Source organism: Vidua chalybeata, chromosome 6, assembly GCF_026979565.1.
Source record: "Vidua chalybeata isolate OUT-0048 chromosome 6, bVidCha1 merged haplotype, whole genome shotgun sequence".
NCBI lineage: Eukaryota > Metazoa > Chordata > Aves > Passeriformes > Viduidae > Vidua > Vidua chalybeata.
In genome coordinates, this window is record NC_071535.1 from 25,142,493 (window position 1) to 25,161,141 (window position 18,649).

General features: G+C 46.6%; 1 protein-coding gene across 1 annotated transcript; it reads left to right on the top strand.

Moving 5' to 3' along the window:
• Window positions 1–14,024: 14,024 nt before the first annotated feature.
• NFKBIA (NFKB inhibitor alpha) lies at window positions 14,025–18,445 on the top strand. The gene is made up of 6 exons (XM_053944601.1): window positions 14,025–15,076; window positions 15,404–15,512; window positions 16,031–16,241; window positions 16,731–16,819; window positions 16,960–17,220; window positions 17,711–18,445. The coding sequence occupies exons 1-6, from the start codon at window positions 14,853–14,855 to the stop codon at window positions 17,756–17,758; spliced, it is 942 nt and encodes a 313-aa protein (XP_053800576.1). The 5' UTR covers window positions 14,025–14,852; the 3' UTR covers window positions 17,759–18,445.
• Window positions 18,446–18,649: the final 204 nt, after the last annotated feature.

Below are 18,649 nucleotides of genomic sequence, written 5' to 3' on the forward strand. Positions count from 1 at the left end.
TACGAGTCCCTTTATTTTGGTATTTTCTTCCTTCTAAGTGCTTAGCTTTACAACCTTAATGCTATTCTAATTTTCATTACTTTATTACTGGTTAATTTTAAGCTTTCTCATACAGCTAGAATCACCATCCAAAATTCATTCACAACAAAACTTGGGATTTTGTAAAATGCTACCAAGAAGACAGTACAGAAAGGCCTATGTAGCTTTGTAAATATATATGCACTTTATATTTTATACTTCTTCTTTTATAGATATATTTTTATAAAAATATCCCGCTTACTTGCTGAAAGTCAATCTAATCTTGTATTTTGTCTCCTGCAATGGCCAAAAGCAGGTGCTTGGAGACAAATGTGGGAACAGGAAAACATAAAGTGGTACTGTCTCTAAATATTCTCTCAACAGCCCCCTTTGGTTCAGGCAATTTCTTAGTGGTGTCATTTTATTTAATAGATTTAATAGATTTCATAGATTGGCCTTTCCATACATTCACTTTTGAACTCTTGCAAACAATCAGCATCTTCAGGAGATTGTGAAAGCTGGTGAAGGAATGGGAGTGCTTGCCTGGAAAGCAGGACATCCAGGGCTTCAGGCCATGCTCCAATGAGAGCTTATTCTTCCCATGAAATAGCCACTGAGTAGCTGTGTCCAGGGACCGGAGCTGACACCACGTCTTCTGCAGAAATCATTCCCCAGTTGCTCCTTTTTCTTCAACACAAGAAATTCTGAAGAGGCTACATGAAACAGCACCTTGCCAAAGGTGTGTGATGAGCAGCTCACTGGCCTAGGTGCTTCCAAGACACATTGGGAGGAGGGACACAACCCAGGTCCTCAGTGCAATAACCATCAACTCGCTGGAAAAATGAGCAGAGGTTATTTCCAAGGAAAGCACCAGCACACCAGGCCCACTCCAGGCAGGCCCTGTAGGATGATGGGCTGAGGATCCCCAGGACCGTGGGTCTGCATGGGCAGTGTGGCATCCACAGCCTTCAGGCCAGGGTCAGACAATCAATGAGGGGCAGCTCTCATTGTCACAGCTTTGAACTGAAGTGTCTGAGTCCTGCCCAAGCCCCATGATTGCATCTGACCCAGAGCTGGATGCACACCCACAGTCATTGCTCTGCTGTTCCCACTGCTGGTGCTTTGCCTTAACTAAAAGCCCATGAAGAACCTTTAAAGCTGTTCTGACAAGACAATATAATAATAATAATAATATTTAAAAGATATAATATTATTGAGCATGAATTAACTATTAACATTACTACTTCAACACACTAATAACATTTTAAAGTACCCTTAATAGCTTATTCATTTTAAGGGCAATATTCAGAAGAATCACCTGCTTCCCCTACCAGACATCAAGGAAAAAAACGTTTCCTTTTCTCATTACAAGACCCATTTAGGATGAGAACAGGGCAGCCCTGTAATGGCTTCTAGCAGCTGCTGCTGAAGGGACAGAGGGAGGAAGATAACAGGCTAGCAGGAAAATACATGGAGGAAGCAAAGCCAATGGCAGTGCTGGAGAATCCATGTGGTACTGACAGCATGCAGGTGCTAAGATAATCAAATGTGGGTCAACAACAGGTGGCATTGCCTCAACAGTCTTGCCTGTCTCAGAAGAGAATGTGCAGTCAGACTGAGCAAGGGGAGAGAGGTTTATTCTGAAACACAGTGACATAAGGGCACAAGGCAATAATGCAATGTAGACTGGAAGCTTGGGTCAGCAGGTCCTGCACCTTACTCCTCCCAAGTGTTTGGTTTGGTTAATTGTGCACAGGACAGGTTAAAAATATCTGCACCTTTTAGCTTTTTAGCATTCACAGTCAACAGGCAGTGAGGAGCAGGCATGATGTTTGCCCAGAGCAGCTCCAGGAAGGTGGGCACAGGGTACCCTGTCCTTGGGCAGGACACCCTGCAGGCAGGATGCCCCACCTTTGGGCTCAAGCCAGCATGCTCCATATTGCTCTGAGCTGTTGCCATTAAGGATGTCTGCAATTCACTCACTGATGCCATTTATACTAGGTCTAAGAGGAGCTGGAGGATTTAGCTAACCACTTGCAACTGCCTTTAGACATAGGATATTTTTCAAAGAATGTGAAAATCCCATACCCTGCCCAGGATATCTTGAGAAAACTTGAAGGCCCTGCAAGTAGCTGTGAAGAAGGAGACTACTATATGTTTATGCATGGCTAAAGATTAAGAGTTGGACTCAACGATCCTTGTGGGTCACTTCCAACTCAGAATATTCTGTGATAAACTGTGAATATCTCTGGTCACTATTTGTGAAGAGTTTCTTATCAATACAAGGCTTTTTACTTCAGTTTTCATATGTTTAATGCTTTGTTTTCTGAAGACCTATAGTATGGCTGTTTTCAACAATTCTACTGTTATTTTTACCAATTTCTGCCTGTTGCTTGTAATACCAAATAGCAGCAAATCAGTGAGAAAGTCACACAGCCTGACATGGACTTCCCCAAAGAAGCATCAAGTGACCAGGAGCAAGCTTGATGCTTCAGCATCCTAACTCATCCAGATAGAGATTCCTGGAAACAAGCTTTTAAACTGTGCCAAGAATGCCGTGCCAAACGCCACCAGACTTGGGCTGCACCAAACAGTGTCGTTATTGAACAAGAATGCAACAAGAACACTGACTCCACGTGGTCAAGGAGAGAAGAAGAGTCCTGTAAAGACATGACTTGGGAGCCCAAGGGAGGAAACACGGCTGTACTGTTTTTGCTGTAAAGCCAGAGCAGCTCGTCTGGAGACACATCGCCGTCTCCGTGGGCCGGGTCCCGCTGGAAAGGTGAGCTTGGCGGGCTCCGAACCCACCCATTCCTGCCAAGCAGCGACGGCCTCTTGGAGGGGACACTGCGTCCTTCTGCAGGGCTCAGGCACCACTAGAGGGAAACCCAGCACCGCCCTCAGCCCAGCCCTGAGCTCCGCACGGGAAGGGGCGGGCGGCGGGGACGGAGGCGGCGAGAGCCGCGCTTCGCCGGCCGGGCGGGCGGGCTCCTCCCGCCGGGGGACGGGGACGGGGCGCTTTTCCCTTCCCCTTCTCCTGCCCCTTTCCCTTTTCCCCCTCCCCTTCGCCTTCCTTTTTTCCCCTGCTCCACCATCGCGGAAGGAGTGGGACGGAGAGGGGTGTCTCATTAAAACCCTGGGGGGAGTAATCATGCTGAACTAAACTAAAATTTGTTGATTGAAATTAAATACCGTCATAGTAAATTGAGGAGCGGCTGCTGGGAGGGATGCTGGAGTTTCTGAGGGTCCCTCATCTCTCTCAGACCAGTAGGCACAACTCCTAATTTTAATTTAATATTAGCCAAAAACTGCTTCCTCTTGCTTCTCTTCATCTTACCAGTACAGACATCTCTCCCATTTAGCTCCTAAGGAGATAGTACTCCAAACAGCTACTGAATTGTTTGTTAGCAACAAGATAACTATCAAAGGACAGAGCAATGACAAAAAAGTTTATGAGAATTATCATTACTGTAATCATCATTGTAACATACTCCACTAACTTGTGTAACAGGCGTGTTTCCTCCCCCACATCTTAAAAGAAAATAATGCCAAGTCTTTTACCACATGATCTAAGTAAACAAAGTGAAGGGCAAAGTAGCAAAGGCTGCAGTTGATGAAGAATTATTCACAAAAGATTAAAGTATAGCTAAAAAGTACAGAAATACTTTGTAATGTGACATAGCACAGCAATAAGAAGTTAGATTTTGCATTAAATTCCACATGAACAAATGCACTATACCGCACCTGAGGGGGAAAATCTATACATGCCATAGACTTTAAATAAACTGGTTTTACTAGGAAATTAATTTCAAAGCTATAATGGGTACTTGAGATCAGGGCTCCATTCAGGCAAAACACTCACAACAGAATTACCAGAATTAATAGGACTAAACAGAGGGAAAAAAAACCCAGAAAACATCACTTTACCTTTCTATAAATCCGTGACTACAGTTTGCACTCTGTATTAAAAAGATAGTAAGGAAAAAAATAGGTTCTGTAAAAGGTAACCAGGTATGGAAATGTTCTCATTCGAGAAAAAAAATAGCCAAGATAGAAGCAGGACTAGCTGAAGCTTGGAAAGGAGACAGCACAGGGGGGTGACAGCTCAGTCACATCACAGGTGCCCTAAAAAGGTGAAAAACAAAATCTCATTCCATGTTTCTCTGAACAGAAGTATTGATTTTTCTCAACTGAAATACCACCTAGTAGTTTTAAAACAACACCATGGATTTTTGGTGCAGTTTCTGTTCAGCATCATTGTCACAGGATGTCATGGAGATCAAAGATGTGGCAAAGTCCAGCAAGGGATTAGGGAAATCCACTGCAGCTTCTAAACAAAGGTGCATGGAAAGCTCCTAAAGCTCTGGAAGCTGGATGCACAGTCCAGGAGTGGGACCATTACATGTTGTCTACTTAAATTTTTCTTCTCTAAGTGTCTTCTCTCAGTGTCAGGGAGGGAGTGCTGGGACTGCATGGCCCAGCATGATGTAGAAAAGTAGGAAAGGTGGATCACAGCAAGGCTGTGATTTTCTGAAATTCATATGAAACTTAGGTTGGATCTGGGAACTGACTTCACACCTACAAACCATCATATCAGGAATACAGCAATATGTAACCACAGGGGCAGTTTCCCTGCACAATTCTGTGCCAGAGTTTCACTTGCTGGTCTGGAAATGAACCAGGCAGTAAAAGCGATTAGCAGTGGAAAGACACTAGACAGCTATAATTATCTAAATGCCTTCCTATTAACCATGTGAGAAACTAAATCCTCACAATCACATTCATTAGTAAATGCTAAGGACAAACTAACTGCATGAAGTTTCATTTGATTAGGCAGAAGAATTCTACTCCAATATGATTATGTTACACAGAATGACCTAAAAAAAAATAAACCAAGTCTGTTTCAGAGAGCAAATGAATGTTAATACTAGCAGACAAGCAAAGAAGCCCGGTCCTTGTGGTACAAGGGCTGCTCCTACCAACAGCATGGCCAGGCTCCCTCAGCTGATGGCAAAGGCTCCCAGCTCCCTGGCATGGCTCTGGCTCCTGTTCCCTCTGCTGGAGCTGTGCATGGTGAGTGCAGGAGGGACAGAGGCAGACCTGCTGCAGCACACTGTAGTGACTCACCTGCATGTTAGCCCACTTGGAAAACCCTTCAAGGCCATAGCAAGAATGGACAGCAGGCAGTAGGAATAATTCACCTTGTCAATGCCTGCACTGTTTTTCACCTGAGGCAAAAATGTGGTTCAGTGGACAGCATCAGTGTGAGTGCCATGAGTGCAGCCTGACAGCTGCTCACCTCAGAGGTGCTGGGTTTTAGCCACCCCTGGCACACCATGTTGCAAAAGTGTGTCACTGGTCCCTGTGCCAGACACATTCACTCCTTCCTGTGTTAGAAGAGAATGAGGAGAGCTAAACATAACAATTTCTACAGACATATGAAAATAGTATGGCAGGCATCCATTTTCAGGGCAGCCTGCCTTCTTGGTATCTATCTTTGCTGATTTCTTTCTTGAAATACTGACAAAGAACAAACTTTACTTAAGAATAAACCTCTTCCAAGAACTTACAAGTATGGACTAAGAAGGGTTGGTGTGCTGGCAGTGGGGATGGAGGAGCTCATTGCACCTTTAAGGGAAGTGTGAGGGTAATTCCAGCACCCCCACTGGATCTATAACATCCATAATTTCTAGATATTGAGGTGGCAAGCATCATACCAATGTCTAGACACAACAAAACAACATCCATGCATTAAAAAAATGAATGATGATCAAAGTCCATTCAGAGCATGAAGCACTCCAGGGAACACCTGTGTCTCCAGAGCCTAGGTACCAGTGATGGGGACAGGAGGAGAGAGTAAAAATCTGAGCCAGAGGGTCAGTTTCCAACATGAATTACAAGTGTGACTTGTTCTTGACTGAAACTGTAATTATCAGTTTTAAGCATGAGTTCCCTCCATTCCCCTTTACTCCCAGGCAGACGACATGGATACCTGGTGTTCTTGTGACTTTATCCAGTCATCCAGTTTAGGATATTCAGAGTCCTGTGAGACCCTTCAGGTAAGGAGGCAGAAAGGAGAATGTAGCCTCTCCTGAGAGGCTTCCCTGCATTTCTGTGTGGGCATAAGTCTCTCTGAAGTCCATGAAAGCTGCCCACCCAGATGAAGGATACCTAGATATCATCTAAGCACTCTTCTACTGCTTCACAGACTATGGAGAGGACCCTGCTATGTGCTGCTGGCAGGTTAGGGATCACCCATTCACAGAGTCCACAGGACAGGTAGGTCACCAAGCATCTCGCTGGTCTGCCACCTCATCCTGTCCAAGCACTGCGGGTGAATTCTTTATACATAATCAAATAAACCAGAAAGGTATTAGATTTGAATTAGCATTCATTAACACAATTGATTGTGTTGATTTAGTCATCTAAATGGTCAATGCTAGGACATTTGGATAATTATTACTGTTTAGTGATATTTCCTCAGCTAATTGTTTTTATTGAATGACTCACTTTGATGATGCAGCTGAAACTAATGTGCAGCTGAGCTCCCAAGGAGAAGGCTTTTATCTGCCCAATACACCTCCCAGGGGATCCATCCTTCCTGTAAGACAACACATTTTGGTGCCTCTGGATAGTCTTTAGGGGAAAAAACATTTGGGAAATGTTCCTGCCTTTGCCAATGCATGCTTGATCATATGTGGTGTGATTTCTCACAGCAGCTCACCCTAACAGGATTTTAAAAACCTGAGCTAAACTAAGCTGAAATGGGTTCTTTCCAAACTCTGCTTGAGTGGGTGCCACCTGTGAGGGCAGCAGGGCAACAGCTCAGTAAGCTATTTCCTACTCCACCCTCTCAAGCGCACCCCACCCTTGCCCCATGAGCTGAGACCCTGCTGATGCCCTCCTGCCCTCCTGCACAGAGAGGCTCACCCCACTCCCCCAAAGCCAGGCTGAGCCCCTGCCCTGCAGCAGTGCCTACCTACATGGGAGGGCTCATGCAGTGGTTAAGCTCTGGGCTTGACCACAGGTGTCCTTCACCACATTCAGAAGGTCCCAAGTAAGGCTCTGCTTGCACAGCTCCATGACAATGTAGAGAGACCAGAGCTGATGTGAAAGTTTTCCCACCTGGAGCTCTCTGGAAAAGCCCAAATGGGCAGACCACTGCTACAGCAGTAAGAATTCCTGGGACACAAGGACACGTTGACTGGGATGGCTTCTGTCTCCCAGGTCTGCAGGGCCAAAAACTGCCAGCTGGTGAGGATGCAGGAGGTCGCTGCAATGGCCACAGTGGGATGCTGGGCTTTGGGAGGCAGAGGGTGCAGCCAAGAAAAGGATTTGTGTCTGTGAATGCAGGCAGAAGAATTAAATAGTGTGACAGTCAAACAGTTGTTTCAAAGAGGGGTTGATAGAGATTTTCTTTAATGCTCTGGGGAAAATCACTCCCTCCCACCTCACTTTCCTTGCTGGCTTTCCCACAAATGTGTTTCAGAGCCTCCATGAATCTTCCTGACTTAAACATAAAACCAAGCCTGTGACCCTAAGCCTGTTACCAGAGGTCAGTGTTTTCCCAAGCAAGTTATATTTTTGCCTGCTTAGAAATTTGATCTGGGAAGAACTCAAGGACTAGTTTCCACCATTTGTACAGGATTCCTGAACATCTAGGGATGGCCAACAACATGTGCCCTCAGGGCTATGCCATGGGCAGGCCCTCCAGACATCACCACAGCATGTGCACAGGATGGGGAGCTCACGGAAGAACTGAATTTACTGCCATGCATGAACTATCTATCCAAGAAAGGCAGACGCTGATCCTGGAGAGATATTTCTGTCTAGGAAACACCACAACCATAAGTTAGTACATAACTTCCATGAAATCCAAAGAAATCAAAGCCCTAAAAGGCATATGCTAAATGAAAAGTCACCCCAGGAATGGATATAGCCTTGGAGAGAGATAAATTTAAACTCCTTAGAGGCTAGAAAATCTCCATTGCAATCTCCATCTGCTCCCTGTTCCTTCCCAATACAGCTTTAATAATGAACCACTGATCCCAGCCCACTCTGTAAGATGCAGTGTTATTTCCAATTCCCATTTTCTACATGCAGCTCGGGTACCTCAGGAGCGGCAGGAACAGCCACCTTCCGACCACCCGCTGGGCAGCAGAGCTGAAGGCGCACCACAGGATGGCAATGCTCATTTCCTAGCTCCCACATGTGGTGGTGGCCCTGAACTTACTGCCAGTCATCACCTGGGAGAGATCATGCTCAGAGTAAACAGTTGGCTGCATGAAAATAAGAGAGACTGAGAGCTATGTGAGAAAATGAGGATTTTATTATAACCTGTGTCCTGGAACTGCCTGCAATACTCAGAGCATGCAGAACATGGGATGTATTTAACCTCTCTCAGCCTGCCTTTAGCCCCTCTGTGTGTAAATCAGAATTCACTCCTAACACTCGTCTAAATGCAGTCTAACTCTTTGCTGTCCCTTGAAGATTTTCTCCCAGCTTACTCTCCTGCAAAGAATAACTGTGACACCCCAGGTGCTGCAGCCCCACTTCCATCAACAGCCATTTGTTTACCTAGAAGAAGGATGGGCTGGACCAGGACATGGCACCAGAAGCACATCCAGCCCTTGGACAATGCTGCATGCTCCCTGCTGACACAGCCAGTGATCCAGCTCTGAGCACAGCTCACAACTATGCCAGAAAAAACTCAGGTTAAAACCCTGGGAAACTTTCCGAGCAGAGCACCAGAACACCCAGATGGGTGTTTTGCACTGAGGTATCTAAAAGCCAAGCTCCTCTTGAGGGCTATATTAACAGCAGCTGCTGCCGACACCCCTTGTAAGCCTCAGGCAAATTGTGAATGGCAGACTGGGGTTACCACACCCGGAGCCACGCAGTCTGCCAGGCTTTGTGACTCCAGAGGACTTTCACCAGAAGGAGCAGAGAGCAAAGAGCTTGCCTTCCTCCAAAGATGGTGTGCACAGGAGGAGCTGACCTCGACAGTCCCGTGGCTGGCAGTTCCTGGGCTTTTTCAGGAAGAACACAGCCCAAAGTTCATCTTCTGTTGTTGTGGGTTTTTCCTCTCAGGGCTTTGCCGTTAGTATTGTCTAGTATTTCCTGCTTCCTCTCCTGGCAGCTCCTCTGCTAGCTCAGACACACAGCTACAGCACTCAGTTCATTAGCCCCTGTGTTTGCCACATCCGTCCCCAGGGAAATCCCTGGGCCCAAATGCAGTTGAGCTTCTAATTGAGGTTTGCTGTGCGCCTGTCTGCTGCACTGGGCTCCCACTGTGCACACAGGAGCAGTGTGCTGGCTTTTTGTGTTTATCCAGGATTATTCACACCCACCAACTTTAGGCACAGAGGTTGCACGGGAGCATTAGAGGTTCGGAGCAAACTATGTGCTGAAACAGACATCTCTCACTGCTCACAGGCAGCCAGGCTCTGACAGCCCCAGAGTAACTCAGTTAAGGCCACTAGTTTGCACAAAATACCATCTAGTACCACAGAGAAATTTATATCGAGATCCAGTTTTGACTTTCTCTGTAATCCAAACAGAAATAAAAGTAGCTCCCTGCTTTGCACAGCCCTGTCCACTCTGCCAGGCTTAGCTATCTCTCCCAGATGGTCACCAGCTCAGTTTTTCTGCATGGTCCCACTGTTCCGCCCTCTCCAACTTTGCAATATCCCTACTTGCTGGGAAGAACTAGAGACTGCAACATTACCAAATGTCACAGCTGTCTGCAGGGGGAAAGTCCCTTTTTAATTATTATCATGCTCACAGTTCATATTTTCCCCATTAGGTGCTTCCACTCTGTCTGCAACCACATAGGGGGCTGTACTGATGGGGAGCAACGTTATTGCTGGAGGGAAAGTAGTAAAACAAGCTCAAGAGACCTGCCTTCTCCCTCTCCAAGATTTTTTTTTTCCTACATGAAACAAGTGTGGCAGCAAGCTTTGCTGCATCAGGCAGTAAGCATCAGCTTAAAGCTTTTTGAGCAACATGCTTTAACAAAGCTTCCACATGAAAAACGGGAATGACACCAGAGAAAACTTGTCTTCCAAGTGGTAGCAAATTTCAAATTACTTGACTTATGTTTACCCTTAAGGCATAACAATAAAAGCAGTTCAAATTGATATAGTACATCTCATCCCTAAGGATCCCCAGAAATGCAACCAATTGATAAACAGCCCACAGTTCATGCAGAGAAATACAGACCTTCCCAGGGATGCAATGCATCAGTTTAAGACTTGCCAAAAATAAGCTGAAGTCAAAAAATAAAAGCAGACTAGCAGACTAGACTAAAAGCCAACCAGAACTCTAGATCCATTAAACTCTGGTCAGGACACTGCAGCTAATTATATTTTTGTGTCCGTGGCACATGGGTAGGACTTTAAATGCCCTAATTTGGACCTTAGCTTTATGTGCCAAAAATTACCCTGCATACTATTTGCTTGGATATCATACCAGCTTAAATAAGGTGCAGAAATGCTTCCTACTGCATCCACCATTCTGCTCTTTGGAGTCTATGACCAACCCAAAATAACCTCTGATGAAAAGGTTTGAGAAGGTAGGAATACAAGCCACATGGCACATGTGACTACCTTTGGCCTTCATCCTGGTGGACAAAAATGGACCTTGCATAACTTTCCTTTCTCTCATTTGGCTAGTTTTTTTAAAGCTTTCAAATTAGTTACTTATATTATTATTAGAAAGCAGGAGGGAAATACGTTTTCCTTGTTTACCACTGGACTAATTGTTTGGAACTGCCTGGTTCTTATCTCTGTAGCAGCTGTAAATGGGAAACTGAGATATGTGGATTTTAACTGCAAAATATTATCAAAATGACAATGTCAAGTGTCCCCTGGCTTCCCTTGCACCAGCGAAGTCCGTAGACTTTTGAAGCAACAAATCAGAGTCCTATTCCATGGGGTATCTGCACGTGCACATACAAGTACAGACAGCAGGTCTACTTCACTGATTTGTTTTGCTTTTGGCTTTTAACATCCTGGGCCAAGATCTTGCTGGATGTTGTTAACTGATGTATTTCCTGATATATTTCCTGGGAGCCACATACTGCCTTTGCGATTAAATGAGAGGAAACAGTTAATGGGTATCTGCAGCAGCAGTCACAAAAGGATGAAGTTGTGGGAGCAACTCTGGTAAATCAACAGCACTAGATGGTTGTCATGATTAGTGTGGCAATCAGGAAATTACACTTTAATGTGTTTGCTGGAGGAAGCAGCAAGAATTCTTCACGTACTTTTAAAACTGATTAAAACCCTACTACTCCTTCTCAATATTCAGACACTTGAGGCTGCTTCTCAGAGCCCTGCCAGTTGCTTTCTGCAGGGTAGAATAAAAACAAACATCACATCCCTACAGCACCACTGCCTTGCCAATTGAGTGCTCAGGGTGCCTAAAGTGCAGGAGGCTTTTGCAAAACCTAGCTCTTAGGTATGAGGTGCAAAATCACCTCCCGTGGTTACAGTTTTTACATTGTTAAAGTAACTTTTAGGTAGTCCTTTGGCATTGAAGCGCCTGCTGGACGAGGCAGCAGAGACTGCTAACATAATCCCAAATTAGAATGCAGAGAATGTTAATCTCCTCTAAAAATGACAAGCACAGAAAACACTTCTCTGAAATCAATGCAGATATAGCAGAGGTATTAAACCAGAATACACAAGCAGACAAAGAAGGTTCAGGTTGGCACAGATGACTGCAGCGTTCATGAAGTTTTGCTACTGTTTCAGCAGGGCCAACCCTGTCCCTGGATAGGAACAGCTGCTCCATCCCCTGGGGGCCTGTCTATGCTCCCCAGAACTGCAACACTTGGGTGAGAGGCCACACAGGAAACTAGGGTTGTGATAGGTTCCGCCCTATATCCAAAAAGTTGAGCTTGTTTCTTTCAATTATTTTTCTCTTGCGTACCATATAGAAAATTGCATAGAAAAACTGCTTGAATGTGGTAATTAAAAAAAAAAGAAAAAGAAAAAGGATGGTACTTCAACAGCACAAAGCAGCACCGATGTCCTTCACCACTCCAAGACCTTTGCTTTATGCTATTATGCTTCTATTATGCTTCTATTATGCCATCCCTTCAGGAAAGTATTGTACGACTGTGCTGTGAGGAGTTCCAGCAAAGAAAACAGCCTCATTTGCTTAATTGATAATGAGGGCTCCACTGGCCCCTGCATCTGAAGCTAGCTGCTGCTTTGCATATGAGTTTAGGGCTAAGTCCCTTCTCCAGCGGTGCTTTTCGTTGCCTAATACCCAGGTTACTGGCCCATGTGTTGGCCTCCCCATGATGTCTAGGGCCAGGCTGCAGAGCAGCAGCATCTCCCTGAGGCAGGAAGTGGGCTGACCTCAGCATGACTTTCCATCCAGAAAACATTTTCCATCACCTTTCCGCCACCTACAACTGGCTGCAGTACTGCCAAGTTGAAACACACACAAAATAAAAGCATCTCGTGTGCCTCTGAAAAGAAGCTGCTTGCAAATGCTTGCTAAAAATAGTCCTGTGATGGCCTGTGAGGGCAGCTGCAGGTCTCTTATAGAAGGAGGCAAAGAATTCCCTTTGCTGAAGTCAATTTACAGCCATCACAGCTAGGACAGGAGTTTTCAAGTTTAATGTCTGTGTAGTCCCAGCAAAATCCCAACTGCAGAGAGCAAGGTCCTTGCTGAGCTCATTCCCCTGCTAGTCAGAGCAGGAGCTTGCTTTTCAACTCCCTTCTTCCTTTTTTGAAGAGATGCGGATAGGAGGAGATTCATTTGTTAATTAAATTTCCCCTGCCAATTTACATTAAAAAGGGGGAACTGTTTCAAAAAGCTCACGAAACTTTCATAACCTTTAAATTAAAAAAGAGAGAGTTTTACAGCTTTTTTTCTAAACCTGCCCAAAAGCACCACTGGATTGTCCCAAGCCAAGTAATGAATACTGAAAAGAAGTCCAGGAATGGCACAGCTGGGCTGAAAATTAGAAACATTTGCTCACAGAAAGACAGGCATTCTTCCTCTCCTTTTATCTTCGTTTTATCTTTGGATTTTCCCATAAGTTCTTGTTCAAAGGGATGCCATCCCATGGGAAAATGACAAAAGGAAAAAAAGTACAGACACTGTTACTCAGCGAGGCCAGCAATAGTTGCAAGAGAAGAAAAATTCTTCATGGGAATCCCCTACATCTGAGAAGCAGAAGCAAAAATTCACCAGGAAAAAATTCACTGCTGTCAGCTCTGCAGACAGACAATGCCTTTTATCCATGTGGGATCCTGCATTTATCTAGTTTTTATTACCCACAGATGCCATGACAGCAGTAATAAAAAAGCAGAGAAGAGTCACTAGGAATGGCCAGAAAAAGTAAGACGAGTGGCTGAAAATATAATTTCTTCTTTAAAAGGTCTGTTCTGTTATGGAGTGAAAACTTACACAGCAGAGATGCAAAATCCTTTAAATGCTGAGGCAACCCCTGCACACTTGCAGGCATGGCAGCGTAACACCCATCATGTGCAATACTGCCTGAATCTCTCCAAGAAGTGACACTCCTCACCAAGCAGGGCAGATGCAGTGCACTGATGCAGTAGCAGCCTCAGCATTGCTCCAGTGGTGTTTGAGTCTCTGACATTTTACCATGACTTTGCTAAAAAGCTTGTTCCTAATAGTTAGGTAAGTGCTGGTTAATGACTTCGAAGGTGGTCCCTCTCATCAGACTTCAAAACGATCCTCACAGGCTCAGGGATGTCATTGTGCAGACTGCGCAAGAACGAGGTGCTGTGCTACACTGCACCTTGTGGGTGATGGAGCTTCTAAGAGTGTTAATGCTTACAGCCAGACTCCTGGGAGGACCACACTGCAGCCTTGCAGTGCTTGAGGGCAGCCTAGAAAAACAGATAGGGACAGGATTTGTAGCTGGGCCTGCTGCCATAGGACAAAGGGTAAGGGATTAAAACACGAAGGAAGGTCAATTTAGATTAGATATAAGGAAGAAGATTTTTTTACAATGAGGGTGGTGAACCCTCTGGGCAACCTCTTACTGCTAGAGGTTGCCCAGAAAGGTGGTGGATGCCCATCTCTGGAAAAATTAAAGGTCAGGTTGGATAGGGGCCTTACGCAGCTGAAGACGTCCCTGCTCACGGCAGAGGTGTTGGTCTAGATGGGCCTTTATTTTCTCCTAAGTTGTTGTTCAAAGAAATGGCATCCCATGGGAAAATGACAAAATGAAAAAGAAAGCACACTCAGTGAGGTCAGAAATAGTTGCAAGACAAGGGAAAAAAACCTTTTTTATAGAACCCTTCCAACCCAAAATATTCTGATTCTATGATCCCGCAGCCCCTCTTAGGAAAGTGACGGAATGCCAGGGGGGATGCGGGGTGCAATCGGGGCCAGCAGCGCCCGGCACTGAGGCGCTCCCCGGCCTTCAAGGGGCCCCGCAGGCGCCAGGAGCCCGAGGTGCAGTGGGACCCGGCCGGGGAGGAGGCACCGGGAGCGCCAGGATCGGGCAGGGTAAGGCAGGGAAATCCCCGCGGGGCGCGGCAGGGAAGTACCGACGGGGACGCCGGAGAGGCGAGTACTTCCCCCCTGGAAAAACGCCAAGTTCCCTCTCGGCCCGGCCTCTTCCCTCCCCTCCGACGCCCCTTCTGGGCGGCCCGAGCGGCTCCGCCCGCCCTGCCAGCGCCGGCGGCACCGAGCAGGACCAGACCCGTCGCTCGGGCTTTGACTGGCTGGAAATTCCCGTCCTCCGCGGCTCCTCCCCCGCAGAAATCCCCCGGCCGCGCTGTATATGCGAGCCGCCGCCGCCGCCGCCGCTCACTCGCAGCGCCCGCAGCTCCGCCGCCATGATCGCCGCTCGCCGCGCCGCCGAGCCGCCCGCCATGGATGGCTACGAGCACCCCAAGAAGGAGCGTCAGGGCGCCTTCCCGCTCGACGACCGCCACGACAGTGGCCTGGACTCCATGAAGGAGGAGGAGTACCGGCAGCTGGTGAAGGAGCTGGAGGACATACGGCTGCAGCCCCGCGAGCCGCCCGCCTGGGCACAGCAGCTGACGGAGGACGGGGACACGTAAGTGGGGGTCGAAGCCGGGGCAGGGGTGGCTCGGACGCGGTGGGGAACTCGGCACGACCGGTCCGGGACAGGATGTGCTTGCCGGCGGGGCGGCGCCGCGCTGGGCCGCGCCGGGAGGGAAGGGAGGGGGGGTGCGGAAAGTCCCTGGAGCGGCGCCAGGGAGAGGCGGCGCCAGGGAGAGGCGGCTCCCGCGGCCGCGGAAAGCCCCGGCTTGCGACACCCGCGCGTGACCCGGCCCGGCCCGGCCCGCCGGGCGCGGGGCTTAGCCTGGCGTCGGGGGGGTTAACGCGTGTCGCTTAATTCGTCCTTTTTTCCCCCCCGCAGTTTTCTCCACTTGGCCATTATTCACGAGGAAAAAGCGCTGAGCCTGGAGGTGATCCAGCAGGCAGCCGGTGACCGGGCTTTCCTGAACTTCCAGAACAACCTCAGCCAGGTACTTTCACCTCGATAGCCCCAAATCCGGATCAGCCCCTGCCACACCCACACACTTCTTCTGGGGAATTCCCCCCAAAAAGTCCCTTTAATTTTTTTTTTTTTTGTTTTTGTTTTAATTGATGGAATCAGTTGAATCAAAGCCTATGTTCAGGAAAGTCCCCAGCTAGCTCCAGCTGGTGTTGGTACAATGTTTCCTCTCCCCTGAGAGGGTGGCATTTAACGCCCACATTTTTCAAATATGATGCCATGGGTTGCATCCCTCTTTATGGAGATGTTAATGATACCCTTCATACCAGCTGGCGGTTGGTTTATCCAGAGAGCCCAAAGTTCATCACTTCCAGATGAATGGGCAACTATACAACAACTTGGGAAGCATGAAGAACTGAGTTCTGTGTGTGCTTTCATGCTTTTATTTGTTGGCACAAATCACAAAGTGAACAAGAGGTCTGCTTGTCTAGATGTTGGTGCCAAGTTTGTGGTGTAACTCACAATCTGCTTTTGCTCTTACATTTGCAGACTCCTCTTCACCTGGCAGTGATAACTGATCAGCCTGAAATTGCTGAGCATCTTCTGAAGGCCGGATGCGACCTGGAAATCAGGGACTTCCGAGGAAACACCCCCCTGCACATCGCCTGCCAGCAGGGCTCCCTCAGGAGCGTCAGCGTGCTCACGCAGTACTGCCAGGCACACCACCTCCTCGCTGTCCTGCAGGCAGCCAACTACAACGGTACGGCCACACTCCTGAACACTTGGGCTTGGTGTGCTGCGCTGAGGGTAGGGTCAGTCTCCTGTGATCTCAAAGATCTCCCGAGAGGTGGAGAAGGATTATTATGTCCCATTTGAGAGTTGAGGAGCCCAAAGCATACAGCAGTGTCTGACTTTTTTGAAATGCACTGTCTTAGAGGCCTTCTCACTGTTGATTGTAGTCTCTCGTGGCTTTGAACTTCGCATTTTTAGTGAGTGCCTTTGCCGTGCTCCTCCTTTTTTGTTTGTAATAAGTTGCACTCAAACACTGGAATAAAGCCTCCAAGAAATCTTTTCACAATCCAACACTTCTATTTATACTGGAAGCTAGAAAGCTCTTCTGGAAAACACCCTTTTGCCGTTAACGAATTGCAAATTTAGATATCATCCTGGCCTATCATCTTGACTTTTAAGTAATGATGAGGCATTGAGTTAGACTCACTCAAGTTTTTCCTTTGTTTGTGTCTTCCAGGACATACATGTCTTCATTTAGCATCTATCCAAGGATACCTGGCTATTGTTGAGTATCTGCTGTCCTTGGGAGCAGATGTAAATGCACAGGTATGTAATGTGTACCATGAATTTAACTGAGTGGGGCTCTTAATCAGTAGATTGGAATCAACAGTAATCTTAAGAAACAGCAGATCTGACAATGGCTCTGCGTCTCCTAACACGCCGAACCTTACGCTGTTTTCACGCAGGAGCCATGCAATGGCAGAACAGCACTACATTTGGCAGTCGATCTGCAGAATTCAGAACTCGTGTCGCTTCTGGTGAAACATGGGGCAGACGTGAACAAAGTGACCTATCAGGGCTATTCTCCCTATCAACTCACATGGGGCAGAGACAACTCAAGCATACAGGAACAGCTGAAGCAGCTGACCACAGCTGACCTGCAGATGTTGCCAGAAAGTGAGGATGAAGAGAGCAGTGAATCGGAGCCTGAGTTCACGGAGGATGAAGTAAGTAGCTGTTTTCATTTTTACAAGAGAAAGGGGGAAATCCTGTTCTGTGCAGGGTATTTTTTGGTGTCACTCTGATAGCTTGCCCCAGTGACCTCTTGCTGTGTAACAGATAGCTATACCAAAGATTATGCAATCAGCAAAATGGCAGATGAGGCAAGCATGTAAACAGAGTAAGAATAAAATGTGGAAAATAGCATGAGGGAATGGAGGTTAACTTCATGCAACGGTTCTCTGAACACAGTTCTGTTGCTGACAAAGAACCTCATGAGAGAAAGTTCAAGTTAGTGGGTGGTTTTCTTCTCCCTAGGATTTGTTTTTCTGACATTCCGAGTGCTGCATTAAATGGCATATGTAATCATTTTGGTGTAGAAACTTTATACACTGCTGAAGAATTTGTATGTAGAATTTGGCTGTTAACCCAGAGTGGATATGATACTTTAAGTAAGATTTTTGCATTAACAGCATTTTGGGTTTTTTTTTCTTGCAGCTTATATATGATGACTGCCTTATTGGAGGACGACAACTGGCATTTTAAAGCAGAGCTTTCTCTGAAAAGAAGTGACTGTATACATATGTGTAGAAAAAGGACTGACTTTCTTCACCTAAAAAGAAAGTCACAATGTGGAGGGAAAAAGGAGGAGGGAACTACTACACTGCCCAGCAAGGAGAAGGAGCACATAATTGTAACAGGACAGTTCCGGGATCTCCCTTGTGTTTAAATACAAGAGTGTGATGTGTAACATCAGTACAGATCTGTGATTATTCACACCACCTGATAAAGAGCCACATAGCCAGTCTTCACAGCCCTGCAAAGGTAACAGACTACACATCCAACCTGCTCATTACAGGGAGCTTTCTTGTGGCATCAGGTACTACGGGGAGCAAGTGACCTTTCGTGGCAAGTTGGACTCATGCCAACCCCCCTTTTCAGAGACTCTACGTTCATTTGTGCTGGGCTGGTGGCAATCCCTGTCCTTTCTGACTGACCTCAGTGAGGCTTCCCGAGTGGAGGAGTCAGACCAAGGGACTGGTGCCATCTTGGCTCTTAGGCAAAAGTAGCAATAATGTTAACTGTGGGCATTGGAAAAGTGTGTTTCACACTGTGTGTGTCATAATTGCTACACTTTTTAGCAACTGTATATTGTGTAAATACTGTACATTTTTTGTTTATAATTATTTTGGTACATGTGAGATATGTATTTATTAAAAAAAGATTACTGTACCTAGTCTGCGAAATGGTTAATTGCCCACCTCCCTGAGATTGTGGGAATCTACCTGGTTTGCTTTTTAAGAAACATTTAACACCTAGTAGCCCATTTGGGATCACATTTTCAGGGGTTTTAGGTGGTTCACCTCAGCAGTGGTAAGACATCTGAGCAGCTTGCAGCTCTCAGCCCTTGTGCTGCAGCTAATTTTGGAAGCAGAC

What these genes read in the sequence shown, in the direction of transcription:
- NFKBIA (XM_053944601.1), top strand. Translation starts at nt 14,853, where the DNA reads ATGATCGCCGCTCGCCGCGCCGCCGAGCCGCCCGCCATGGATGGCTAC. An exon ending in TCCAGAACAACCTCAGCCAG is followed by an intron (nt 15,513 to 16,030) that starts GTACTTTCACCT and finishes TTACATTTGCAG; the next exon opens with ACTCCTCTTCACCTGGCAGT. An exon ending in GCAGGCAGCCAACTACAACG is followed by an intron (nt 16,242 to 16,730) that starts GTACGGCCACAC and finishes TGTGTCTTCCAG; the next exon opens with GACATACATGTCTTCATTTA.